This window comes from Dromaius novaehollandiae, chromosome 5 (assembly GCF_036370855.1).
Source record: "Dromaius novaehollandiae isolate bDroNov1 chromosome 5, bDroNov1.hap1, whole genome shotgun sequence".
In the NCBI taxonomy this organism is placed as follows: Eukaryota; Metazoa; Chordata; class Aves; order Casuariiformes; family Dromaiidae; genus Dromaius; species Dromaius novaehollandiae.
In genome coordinates, this window is record NC_088102.1 from 37,217,656 (window position 1) to 37,229,675 (window position 12,020).

The following is a 12,020-nucleotide window of genomic DNA, read 5'->3' on the forward strand; positions in this document are numbered from 1 at the left end:
CACATGAACAGAAAATGGAAGTTCAGTCAGATGTCTACCTGCAGAGCCTTGCTATTTTCGTTATGCAAATTACAACTGGGTTGCCTCGCTCCACTGATTACAGAAAAGCTCTGTATTTAAATAACGTTGGGAAGAACTGGCCCATACCAACCTAAAGGAAAGGGAATACCTGCAAATACAAACAGCAATTCAGCCCATGCTGCCAGCCTTCTCTTTCACAGGACATTGTGGAGCAGACAGGGCAGGGGTAAAATGGAAACAAAGGGCGTTATGGCAGTAGAGGGGTAGCTGGCTCCGGCAGGCTGGCAGCCCGGCAGCCCAGGGTAGACTATTGACTCTCTAAAGAAAAAGCAGATTGGAGCAATGGGGGAGGGGGAACAGCTAAATAGGATTTAGGGTTCCTGCAGCAGAATGAGGAGAAGAGACTTTTGTTTTGTTCTGTTTTGTTTTAATTACAGCATCACAGAATAGCTGAGGTTGGTAAGGACCTCTGGAGATTGTCTAGTCCAACCCCTGATTAAAGGATCACTTTTCAGAACCCATGAGAATCAGAGCTGCTTTAAGAGCAGGGAAGGCTGACAGGCAATGAGTACACAGGGTTTCAAGAGATCAACCACAACAAAGACTGGTTATGCCTTGCCTTTCAATCACTGGGGCAAAAAATACCTTGTTTATTGTGATGGTGACTACAAAGAGAATGCGGAGTCCTGTTCTGTGAGGGTTTTTTTTTCTATTTTTTCTGTCTCTAATCTTTTGAAGATAGTCCTATACAACTTATTTTATCCTAGTGTGAACAAAGAGAAAAATAACAAAAAACTCCTGACCTGTTCCTTCCAAAATATGAGCAGCTGCTGAATTTCTGCCCTCAGCAGTTACAGTCTTCTCTGCTTCACTTCACTGGAGTCAGAAGTGGTATGTTATTGTGTGGCTGCACTGTCAGCATAACCCTTTCCATCTTTCTTATGTGGGCCTGCTGCACCAACTTGTTCTGCAGCTCTGGTCTCAAATGCTTTGCCTCCGAGGGGCACCAAGTGACACAACTATAAAAAAACAGAGAAAGTTCCTCCCTGAAGAAATACCTTTACCATATTTGCAGCAAGTATGAAATACTCCGGATTCAGAAAGCCAATCAGTTCTATGAACAGTTATGTGTGCATATATACATACATACATATATATATATATATATATATATATATAAAATCGTAAGTTTAAAAAAGAGAAGCCTCAATACATGAAGAAGAATAACACAGGTGTAATCCGTTAAAGAGCAGCGTCTGCCCAAGAGAAGGGATGAATGCTACCCATGATTTGGCAGCAATATATGCAGTTCCTAATTGCCACTGATGTAGGGGAAGATACTCTTGGCAGCCCATTCCAATGATCTTGTCTGAGCCCAGGCCAAACTTTCACGCTAATTTATTATATCCATTTACATAGCATGTATCAGTGTAGCATCTGAACTGGAGATGATACATGGCTTAGAAGAATAAAGGCAAGCCATCTGCCTTGTATTAACCCATAGGTTAAGTCCGTGCACTGTCCCTTGGAGAGTACAATTACAGTGGGACACAAGAAAGGGCTATAGATGAGGAAAGGTAAGCCCATACTTACCCAAGCGAAAAACAGACAAACAAAAACTGAGCAGGAAGAACATAGAAAGGGGCTACACTCTACAGGAGCAACTAACTCCACAGGTGAAGTCTGTGGGAAGTATCCTGTTCCCAGCTCCCTGGAGTCTCATCAGTGGGACACTTAAGTGCACTAACTAACACATGCTGCTTCTAGTGTCAATGGGTACCAGGCCAACTTTTTTGGATAATTAAACCTTTGAGTTTAATGGTATGGCAGAGAGAGAATCACAAGTGCAACGTTTTCTAACCATAGTGTGTTCTCAAAGCCCATGCAAATGCAGTAGCTTAAGTTTTCATTGCATTAAACCTGTGTTCAGCATGTGTAGTCTAACCTGTAGAGATAGATAACCTATTGAGATAAAGACAGAAATAACCTTAGCAAGATAAGCATCTATATGACAATAATGCACGACTATTGATATCACTATGATTTTATAACAAAGTCCATAAACTGGTAATTAGTTGATTTTCAACATAAATTCACCTTAGAAAGGATTGCTCAGACTGTAGAAGAGAGAACATTCTTAATGTATCTGCAAGATCAGTTCTAGTCTTTATTCCAGGTCTTTTCCAAGAGATAGAAAACAGGTGTGTAGAGTGCAGTCATGGAGAGAGGAAGAGAATTCAGGAGAGAAAAGTGTTTGGCAAGCAAAGGCTTTAAAGATGAAACTTTCTATAGGAAATTCAGAAAATTAGACAAGTACCGCACAGAAACTTGCATTTTCAAATTTATACAAACTCCAGGAATTCCAGTCATGATTAGGCTTTAATTTTCAATTGGCTTAAAGAACTGCTAGCCTCGGCAACCCATGCAAGAGCTAAAATGAGTGCTACCTAGATACTGTGTCAAAATCTCCCTTGATGGCTTCACTCACAAAATGCCTTTGGAGAGGCCATTTTAGTGCTATCACAGAATCAGCGTAGAATGCCTCTGGCAATACCTTTCTCACCAAAACTATGCATACCAAATACACAGAGCTCACAATAGGGAAAAGAATGGTACAGGATGCCATGGAATAGTATTTCAACAAAAAGATAAAAACAAAAAAATATTGAAGGAAGGGGGAAAAAGTTCAAAATCCAGGATAGCTGCCTGTAAATCAAGATTATGTTTAAGTACTTTGTCACTCTAGATATTAGTAGATATTTCTGTGTAAGCATTCCAGTTTGCTTTAAAAAAATAAGAAATTAAGCATAATAGATAAGGTACAGCAGATTCAACTGCAAGCAGTAAACTATTTCATATAGACTTAAATAATGACAGGGAGCCTTTTATTCTAACTAGTGCACCTGGATTCCAGCCAATCCCTCAATGAAACGTATAATTGGATAACTGTAGGTTATAGCTTTAGTAGTATTCAAGCGCTCCCATTCTATTTAAAAAGGAAGCACTTTTCCTGACCTTTAAATCTTGCTTCAAATAAAAGAGCAATTATTTCTCAACAAATAAATCTGTTGAGGATATAAAAATTCACAGTTACCATTTTTCCTAGAGTTTTAAAAACCTTCTTAATTTAACAACTTCCTGAGTATCTGCCAAACCATCTTGTTTTCTGTGTCTACCCTTTAAACTGTAAGATTCTCAGAGGTGGGGCTCTTTTTGTAATTGCGGCAGGAAGCAGTCTTAGAAATGTAAACAATTTAAGAGATTTAGCACCTAAAAAGCAAAAGACAGATTTTATTTAAAGCTGTGGTTAGAAAACCATTCAAAGAAGGGAAACAAAGAGAACAACCACATTCTCATATTATTTTCTGAAATTTTATCTGGGAATGAGGTTTTTTTAAAAAATAAAATGTAAAAATTCTGATCATTACTGAGATGACAGAAATTCAGCTGAAAATAACAGCCTCTCATCTATTCCTCCCTGATTAGAAGGTAATTGCACCCTAACACATGAATTACTGACATTCTTTGTCGTACTTCTAGATTAGTCCTTGCTCCTCTCATGACCTGTTTTAGTAATGCTTGTAAGAAAGCAACTATTTCCTCTCTGATCTCTGTAGTAGATAATTTTTGCAGAGCCTGTTTTTAATCTGTGCTCAGAGTGTCCAGAGACTCTACAGGAGCCCTGCTCAGGAAATGCGAGGGAACACATGCTCTAGAGCCCCACAAAGCAGGTAACAACCATGGTCTGGCCTTGAAAACAGAATTTTGATTGTGGATTTTTGTGTCTTTTTCCTCTTTTTTTAATCATAAAGCCTTTTGTACAAAGGCTTCCATTTTTTTCAGTCATAAAGCCTTCACTTCTTGTTATAATTACTTTTAAATTAAACTGGAATACTGCATTTACAAAATACTATATTAACCATAACTTCACTTCTTTTATCATTGCTGTCTATAGTCAACAGTTCTTTTTTAAACAAGAAATTTAGTCTGTCACATCTCTTTGAAAATGGGTAAGAGTCTCAATTGCTGTAAATCTGCATAATTGCCGTAAATCTGCATGGAACTTTTTGTACCATTACAGTATACTAAACTCAATACTATATAGAACTTTAAATCATCATACCCAAATATACATGCATATATATCTATACATACATACACACACAAATATACATAGCTCTCTGTTAATCCATAAAATACTAAACAATTTAGCAGTAGGTCATGAAAATGATTCAGATAACTGCCCTTATTTTCCTGTTTCAGAGGAAAACACTATGATGAGCTTTGTTATTTAAAACGGCCAACCCTGCAGAATTGAAACATGCCCACTACAGTAAATCAGTATCAACAGCTGAGCACTGGCCACCAACAAACACTAGCACTACATTTATGTTACTAAAGAGCCTCAGTGACAATAGCAGAATGGTTTGGTCATATCTTGCTCAGAAAATAGACCAAATAGACCAAAGTCTTATCTTCATGGGTATCTTGCTTTCACACATATCACATTTTTAGTACAAAATTATTCACTCTGTGCTGTAAAATCATTCTGGGAAGTAAGATAAGTAGCACAAGACAATAGAAAACTATACATACACACACAAGCAAGCAAACTTTGTCTTCCCATGATATAAAACAGATCTCAAAGCCCAGAAGTCTGAGGGATGACTTTAAAACCGGTCTCACTTGCTCTGCTATGTTTTGGGATGAACAGAGCTAGAAAAAGTTGTAAAAAAGCTAGTTGTCAGAATCTTTTACAAACTAGCACTTATGCTGAACAAAGATCTTTATTTTGGAAAACCTGTTTCCAAATCCTGAGTTCAGGCTGCACGTGAAAATTCATTTAAAAATCCTAATCTCACTGCTGCATCACCCCACAAGGATAACAGTCACCCCATTCCAGTCCAGCTGGCAGTCTGATTAAGAGTGAGCCATAAGAAGGGGTTATTGTAGGTCACAACAGAGAGACATTGGAAAAACAAAGAAAAAAAACCCATGAATTCTCCTTGGCTCACCTTTCTTTTTCCCTTGGTATTGGGGTTGTTTCAGCAAATAACCTTATCACTATCTTTTGTCTCCATTATTATGTAGCTTATATCAATAAATGTGTTTCGTCAAATAATTTTATTTCCTCCAGTTTTACTTAAATCTAAAAAAAAAAAGTACTTGAACTGATATATCATCTGTTATGTCAGGCACAAAATAAAATCCTCCCAAAGAATCTCTGATTTAATGTAATGCAATAAAAAACAAATACAGATAAATATTAAGTAAGTCAGTAATTTTTAACACAGTCTCTGAGTTTGGGTATCCATCTTAAGAGTCTTTGGACCAGCATTTTGTAAGTGTTAAGTAGCAGCAATTTGCAGTGACGACAACTGGGGTACTCAGCACTTCCCAAGATTTGAAGGGAAATAATAGACTTCTTTTTAAAACTAGACTCTCCAGATCAACAGTCATACAAGGTTACATGCTTATCCCAGAAATATCAGATGAGAATAAAAAGATGTATCTATGATTTCAGCAATGTTTTAAGGCCTAGTCAGTGTCAAGGCTCTTCCTCGAGGATGCTAGGAAAAGCTTTTCATAACAGTGAAAGATTTAAGACAACAAAATAAACAAAAAAGTAACAATGAATTATTATTTCTCTTTATATTGTAAATATTCTAAATGTAAACTTGAAAGAGAAGAGATTTTCTTCAACAACTATCCTAGCTCTTTAACACTATTTTTAAGGAGTCCATAAAACCACATACATGCCATGTGAAAATAACTGGACTGTGGAAACACCACAGTCAATGAACAGCCCTGCATGATTATCATGCAGACGCAGCAAATACTACAGAAAAAACTTACCAGTATTGCTTTGATTGTATTTATGGTATAGGAAAAAAAATAATGACACAGGCTTATAATTCTGAAGGAGCATAAGAATTACATTTAGTTGAGCAGATTCACAAAGCTTTGTGAAATCTGCTTACAATAATCCTTTTACACAGGGCAGTGGGACAAGGTAGAATGCCCAGTATTTGTTTGTTTTTCTTGTTGTTGATGCAAAACAGCAACAATTTCTAAAAACAAAGCAATGGTTTCTAAAAACAAACAACAACAAAACAACAACAAAATCTAAAATATTATAAAAAATAAATAAAAACAATAAGTATCACTTGGATGTGACAAAATTAATGTCCCAGCTACACTTTTTAGTGAAAACAAGTATCGGTTAGATTCTGATCTCTGTTATATCCACATGATAACCCTTCATCAGGAGTGTAAACCCACTCAGATTGGCAACTCTGTAAACAAGATTAAAATCTGGCCCATTAGTTTTAAAATTCAGAGTAGCTCAGGTATACCCTATGCCATAACCCAGCCATTATACAGTTTACATTATATCCATACATCTCTTCTTTTTGAATGTTAAATAGCAAGTTCAGTATCTGAGAAAGAATTTGTTCTTTTAGCTTGTGTCAAATGTGAGCTTGCCAATGGAGAAATCTGTCCAGTTATCTTTGCTACAATATCTCCCCCCCAAAATTTTCAGAGAACCTTGTTTTTTTAATAATTTCTTCTTTTCCTCACACTACAGTTCATAAGATGAAAAACTAAACACCAATTCAGTAAATATGCAGAATATTCAGGAGAAATGATAGTTAAAGGGCAGACAAACAAAAACCTGCTGTGAATTTTTACTACTCTCTCAAACACAAACAGCCCTCCCCCTGCAACTATCCATTACTCTCTGGTTTCCCGTTCCAATATTATCATTCCCATAGTGTTGCAACAAATTTCCAAACTCTCACTTTTATTCACACAAAGCCTCCACAAGCGACTGCGGATCCAATCCTCATCCTGCTCATGACATTTCCTTGCAAGGTAAAGCAGCAGGGGAACAAATCATACCGCAGTTCTGTCAGACAACTGTGGCATGCACCTCACTATCTTTCATAAACGTGTTATGCTTCTTTAAACTAGAGGATAAGAGTGTTTGCGGTGTGGATGCGTTCTTTGCAGGATCACAAAACTGACAAAGAGCTGAGCAGACTGCTTCTGATCCAGCAAGGGACTTGGGCAAGTCTTTACCTTTAACGAAACCAGCAGTCCAGTAGATATCCACCGGGCAGAAATTAAGTACGTATTTAGGTACTTCACTGAGTCAGGGCCAACCGCTCCACTCTCTGACCGGCTGCTAGCTCCAGCACGCTCTACTGGGATAACTGGGGTCTAGTTTTGGCTAACTTCATGACAATAGTACATTTTATGTAAGGGAGGAAAAATAAAATTATTATATACATATGAGACATCTGTGCTAATAAAGTCTCATCAATAAAAATGGAACTTTACAAGTTTTATTTTACATTTTTCATAAATAGAAACATGGATATGAATATCTGTCTATAGTTAGACAGCTACACATATGCATGTGTACATTTATTTATTAGATAGAACACTCAGGAAATTTAATGAAGTACAACAGGTTTTATTTTGTAATCCAACTGCATCGATATATGATAATAATAATTTTCTCTTAAGAATAAATTATTTCATGGAAAATTCTGCCATAATGATAATTTGTTGCCTTCAGAGTGTCTGAAATGATGGTGTATCACTGTAGTACCATTGACATAGACTTAACTGCAGTTTTAGCAAAAAGGCTGCGTAAAGAAGCATATAATCACTCTCACCTCAAACTTGCATTTTCAGATCATCTGTAAAAAAGAAAGAATCATATACTGAATTGCTGAAAGCATATTATTATTTGCAAGTAATAGGGGAAAAGCAACAATTATCAATTGGCTTATACAACTGAAAAATAACACCTTTTTGATAAATGCATTTGGGTAAGTCTGGCTTCCGTTTATATTAGTAAACATCACATATTTACATGTGTATGACCCTAGTACAAATTACCATTTCTTTCAGAGAAAGAAGAATTACTTATCTCTGCAGGCACATGAGACTTTGCTAAATATATGTAGAATTTAATGGAATAAGTATCACAGACTACAGTACTATAATGACTGAAAAACTTAAATTCTGCAAAACTGGGTTTACACAAATACAATTTTTTTTTTTGCTTACACAGAGTTGCATTACATAAAGTTTAAACCAGATGTAGCAAGGTAGAAAATCAAGCTATTTATTTATTTAAATATATTTAAATAATAATTATTTAAATGTTCAAATAAATATTTAAACATTAATTTTAGATATATGTTTTAGTGTAATAGTAAACATTAACTGAATATTATAAAAGAATATATTTAATTGATTTAAAGGTAAAATTATGGATAATTGCAAAATATTTGGCACTAATGTAATAACAGTTACAAAATTCAGAATTGGTTTTTATTTTGCATTTCCTTTTATTTTGCCTGAAGATTACCGCTTCACAGCATTTTTAAATAATCTAACAGATGACTGAAACAGAATCTGACACAATGACTCAAAGCCTGATGTGACAGTGATATCTGTGAAGATTTTTCCTTTTTTTCTTATTTTTTTAGTAAAAAAAGAAAATATTTAGAGAGTTCTGAAAATTCAAGACACCTTCTCCCCCCGCAAAATACTGGGTAGCTAAATGGCTTCTAAATCAAGATGTACAATTAACTGTATGGATTTGAGGTCTATATGGTTGAACAATACTCCACTGCTACTGAAATAAATAATCAAAACACCACATTGTATTGCTCTGACACAATGCAGGATTATGACTCAAAGGTCTTTAAATTATGTGATAAACATAACGCTAGTCACTTTACAGACTCTTAAAAACTCTACCGTGAGATGTATGGAAATGGATGGATGGATGGATGGATGGATGGAAAACTGCTTAACAGCAGTGTGGTTTGTTGCAATTTCCTTCTCTCTCTTGTGCAATAAAGTCACCACATACTGACTGTGTCTACCTCAACAGGTTCAAATGGTTACCTGCTCAGGTCACATCATAGTGGCTACAGTGCATGTTTTGCTTGAACTAATATACCCCACCTTAAAATACACTAATAAAGAGAGAGCAAAAACGAAGCTGGTAGAAGGTACTGGGTCACACTTGGTTCTGACAGCACTACATCTGTTCAAACTAAATGAAAGAGAACTTGAATTCATGTTAAGGCCACATGTTAAACTTCAATTTTCCTCACTGAGGTGCTCAAGAAGCAAGACTGCTACTAAATATTTAGCCATTTTAATCCTACATTAGATCGCATTGCCCTTGGCAGACATGGTTCTCCACAGTGTTCCCCAGCACCACCACCACAACCACACGCTGGTGCAGATCACTTCTGGCACTAGCATTTATGTGAAGAGCAAGACTCGCATGTGAACCTAGCTGACAGCCCCAAAATTGCCTTTCTACAGGTTCGTAGTGTAACTATGGCCTAAGTCTCATTTTGGATAAATAATATGAATAGCAGGTAAGTCTGGGAACCAAGTTTGCCTGGCAGTGTAAACACACCAACAATTTGCCTTCTTGCTTTCTGTTAGGTGGAATCACTTAAAAAAAAGACATTATCATTCCCTTCTGTGTAGAAAGGTTAAGTACGAACGATCCAAGAAACAGCAGTGATCATAACTCTGAAATTCTAATGTAGTAAAGAGACATCAGGATGCTCTTCTAAAATACCAATGACCGTGCAGAAATGTTTCTCCAAATTTGGAAGAGGCTACCTGTATAACAAAAGATCTATCTTGACAACCCCCCCCAAAATTATTAATTCCTAATACAATTAAACTATAGCACTCTAATCATAAATATCTTCATACTGTCAACATTTTTATGAAAGAAATTAAAGATGCAGAGGCACTTGCTAAAATCTGGCTTATTTGAACAATTTGTTTTCCAGAAAGAGAAGTGGTCTTAGGCTAAAAATGTAAATGGAGATTTATATAAAGAAATCACTATATAATTTCATTTAAGTAAAAGTCAGAAAAAATAGAGACCTATCCAAAATCTTATAATAGCACCAGACAGGCTGAATTTGATTTTTCACTGGTTAAAGTCTATTCTTCCTTTACTAAGCAAAAAGTAATTTACCGAAATTATGCAATATTTACTCATTTTGGTATCCTCTCTGTGCAAGTTTGAATTCTCTGAAAGCAATTTATTATTTTGTAATATAGCTACATTGTGTTTGTTTCTATACTATGGAGTTTACCTCATTAAAAACATTCAAGAAACACTACTGGATTTTTGTGTGAATTGTCATACCAGCTCTCGGGAGACTATTTGTTCTCCACACAAGAGGGAACATGATTTTCTGTTATCAAAAAGATAATCCATATGTGTAGTCAACAATGTTTTCCAGCTCACAGAATTAATCGCCATCAGTATTTTATTTCATAATGGTTCTAGTCTCACAGCCAATTATGTCCAGGCAAGCATTTTGATAACATTCTGTTATTTTGTGCATACTGTTTTTGGCACAGTTTTACATTTAATAAAAGTGCATCCTTGCCCTATGATACTAATCAGTGTGTATTAGTGCACACCTTTGGTGAGAACCTGTTTGGTTTTTCATCATAATCAAAAGCCTATTCTAAAGTGCTGTTAGGAGTTTCACCTCCTTTGGTTTGCAGTGGTATGCTGAGAATGTCAGTCTCCCCGGACAGCTCATTGTTCATGCTGATGCAATATAATGGTTCACCCAAGAAAGAAGGTTTCTTCAACTTTTTTGTGTTCAGTGCTCTTGACATAAAGTAACCTTCAGTAATACTCTTATCTCCCATCTTCTGTAAACCTTCTAGGTCATCAGGTTCCTCTGTTTGGGCCAGTGAATCCTTTGATAAATGACTATCAGCCAATGCTTTGCTGAGATAGTAGCCAGGGATTTCACTCTGCATTAGCACATAAAGCTTTTGTCTTCAAGTCCAGCCTTTTCCTGAGCTGTTAACATCCGTACAATATGGTCTTCAACTAACATTTTGGAAAGAGTAGATGGGGAGTGAAGAGTGGAGTCCTGACTTGTGTAACAAGGCGGACTTAATCCACAAGAAAGAGATTCCTGAGATTTTGGCATGGTAACGTTGCTCATTGTTCTCTGAGACCGCATACATTCTTCCAGAAGGGTCTTAAGCTGCTCTTCAGAGAGGCCCATTTGTTCTTCAGTCTGAAAAAATAGGGCAAGAATTTCTTTCTGTCAAAATATAATTAATGAAAAGTAGCACCATAAAACAGTTTGAGAGGTAGAAAAGCACAGTCAGAACTCTTAAACTGTTATCAGTGTTTTCGAATTCAAACTAAATTTAAGTATGCAGGTACCTAATTCTACCATTTACATAATATCTCCCCTGGGTTCTAGATAGGTTTTACACTGAGAGTTCAGAAAGAAGCCTGATGTCCATGAGGCACTGAGAAGTCCTTCATTTCACTTATAATTTTACACAAGATATCACTGTGTTTTAATTATCAAAGCACGTATTTTCTCATATATGTGGATATGTTGTGTATACACACATACACGCACTTTAAGATTTCAGTTACTGAAACCAAAATTGCACATTGCTAAAAGATTTTAAGCCATGGGGGTGATACAGCTGGGGTCAGGAATGGTTTTGGACAGCATCAGTCCACAAAGGTTGTCACATCTTGATTAGACTATTCCTAGCTGCTCACTGTAGAAATGCAACGTAGCTTCTCTCAGCCATGTGACAAAAAGCACATCAGTTACTCATCTACAGGATCTAACACATGAAGTATGTCCCACAGCACATGACAGAAGAAAGTCTCTTCCTCTGTATTACAATCTTACTTCTTTCTAGAGCTGCCTTTGCTTGGAGAGCTCACAGATATATCTTTTCAGTCAGTTTCTTATCCAGACAGCAGCAAATGCTAATCATTTTTATCATGGAGGTTTACTTTACTGGACATTTCTTAAAAGCTGATATTAAAGATAACAACTGACACTAGCTGGTAATGGAGAAGAACAGGAAAGGACATTTTCCTTAGAGAGGGTTTGCAATGGGAAGTTAGTCTTTACAATCCTTAATGCTTCTTGGTA

At 36.3% G+C, this 12,020-nt stretch overlaps 1 protein-coding gene across 1 annotated transcript in view; it reads right to left on the reverse strand.

The window, feature by feature from the left end:
- Positions 1 to 8,249: 8,249 nt before the first annotated feature.
- The window catches only part of FSIP1 (fibrous sheath interacting protein 1), an 89,707-nt gene continuing 85,936 nt past the window's right edge, over positions 8,250 to 12,020 (reverse strand). The window contains 2 exon segments of the mRNA XM_064512447.1: positions 8,250 to 10,871; positions 10,874 to 11,129. Of these exon segments, the coding sequence (XP_064368517.1) occupies positions 10,555 to 10,871; positions 10,874 to 11,129 (573 nt within the window). The 3' untranslated portion in view covers positions 8,250 to 10,554.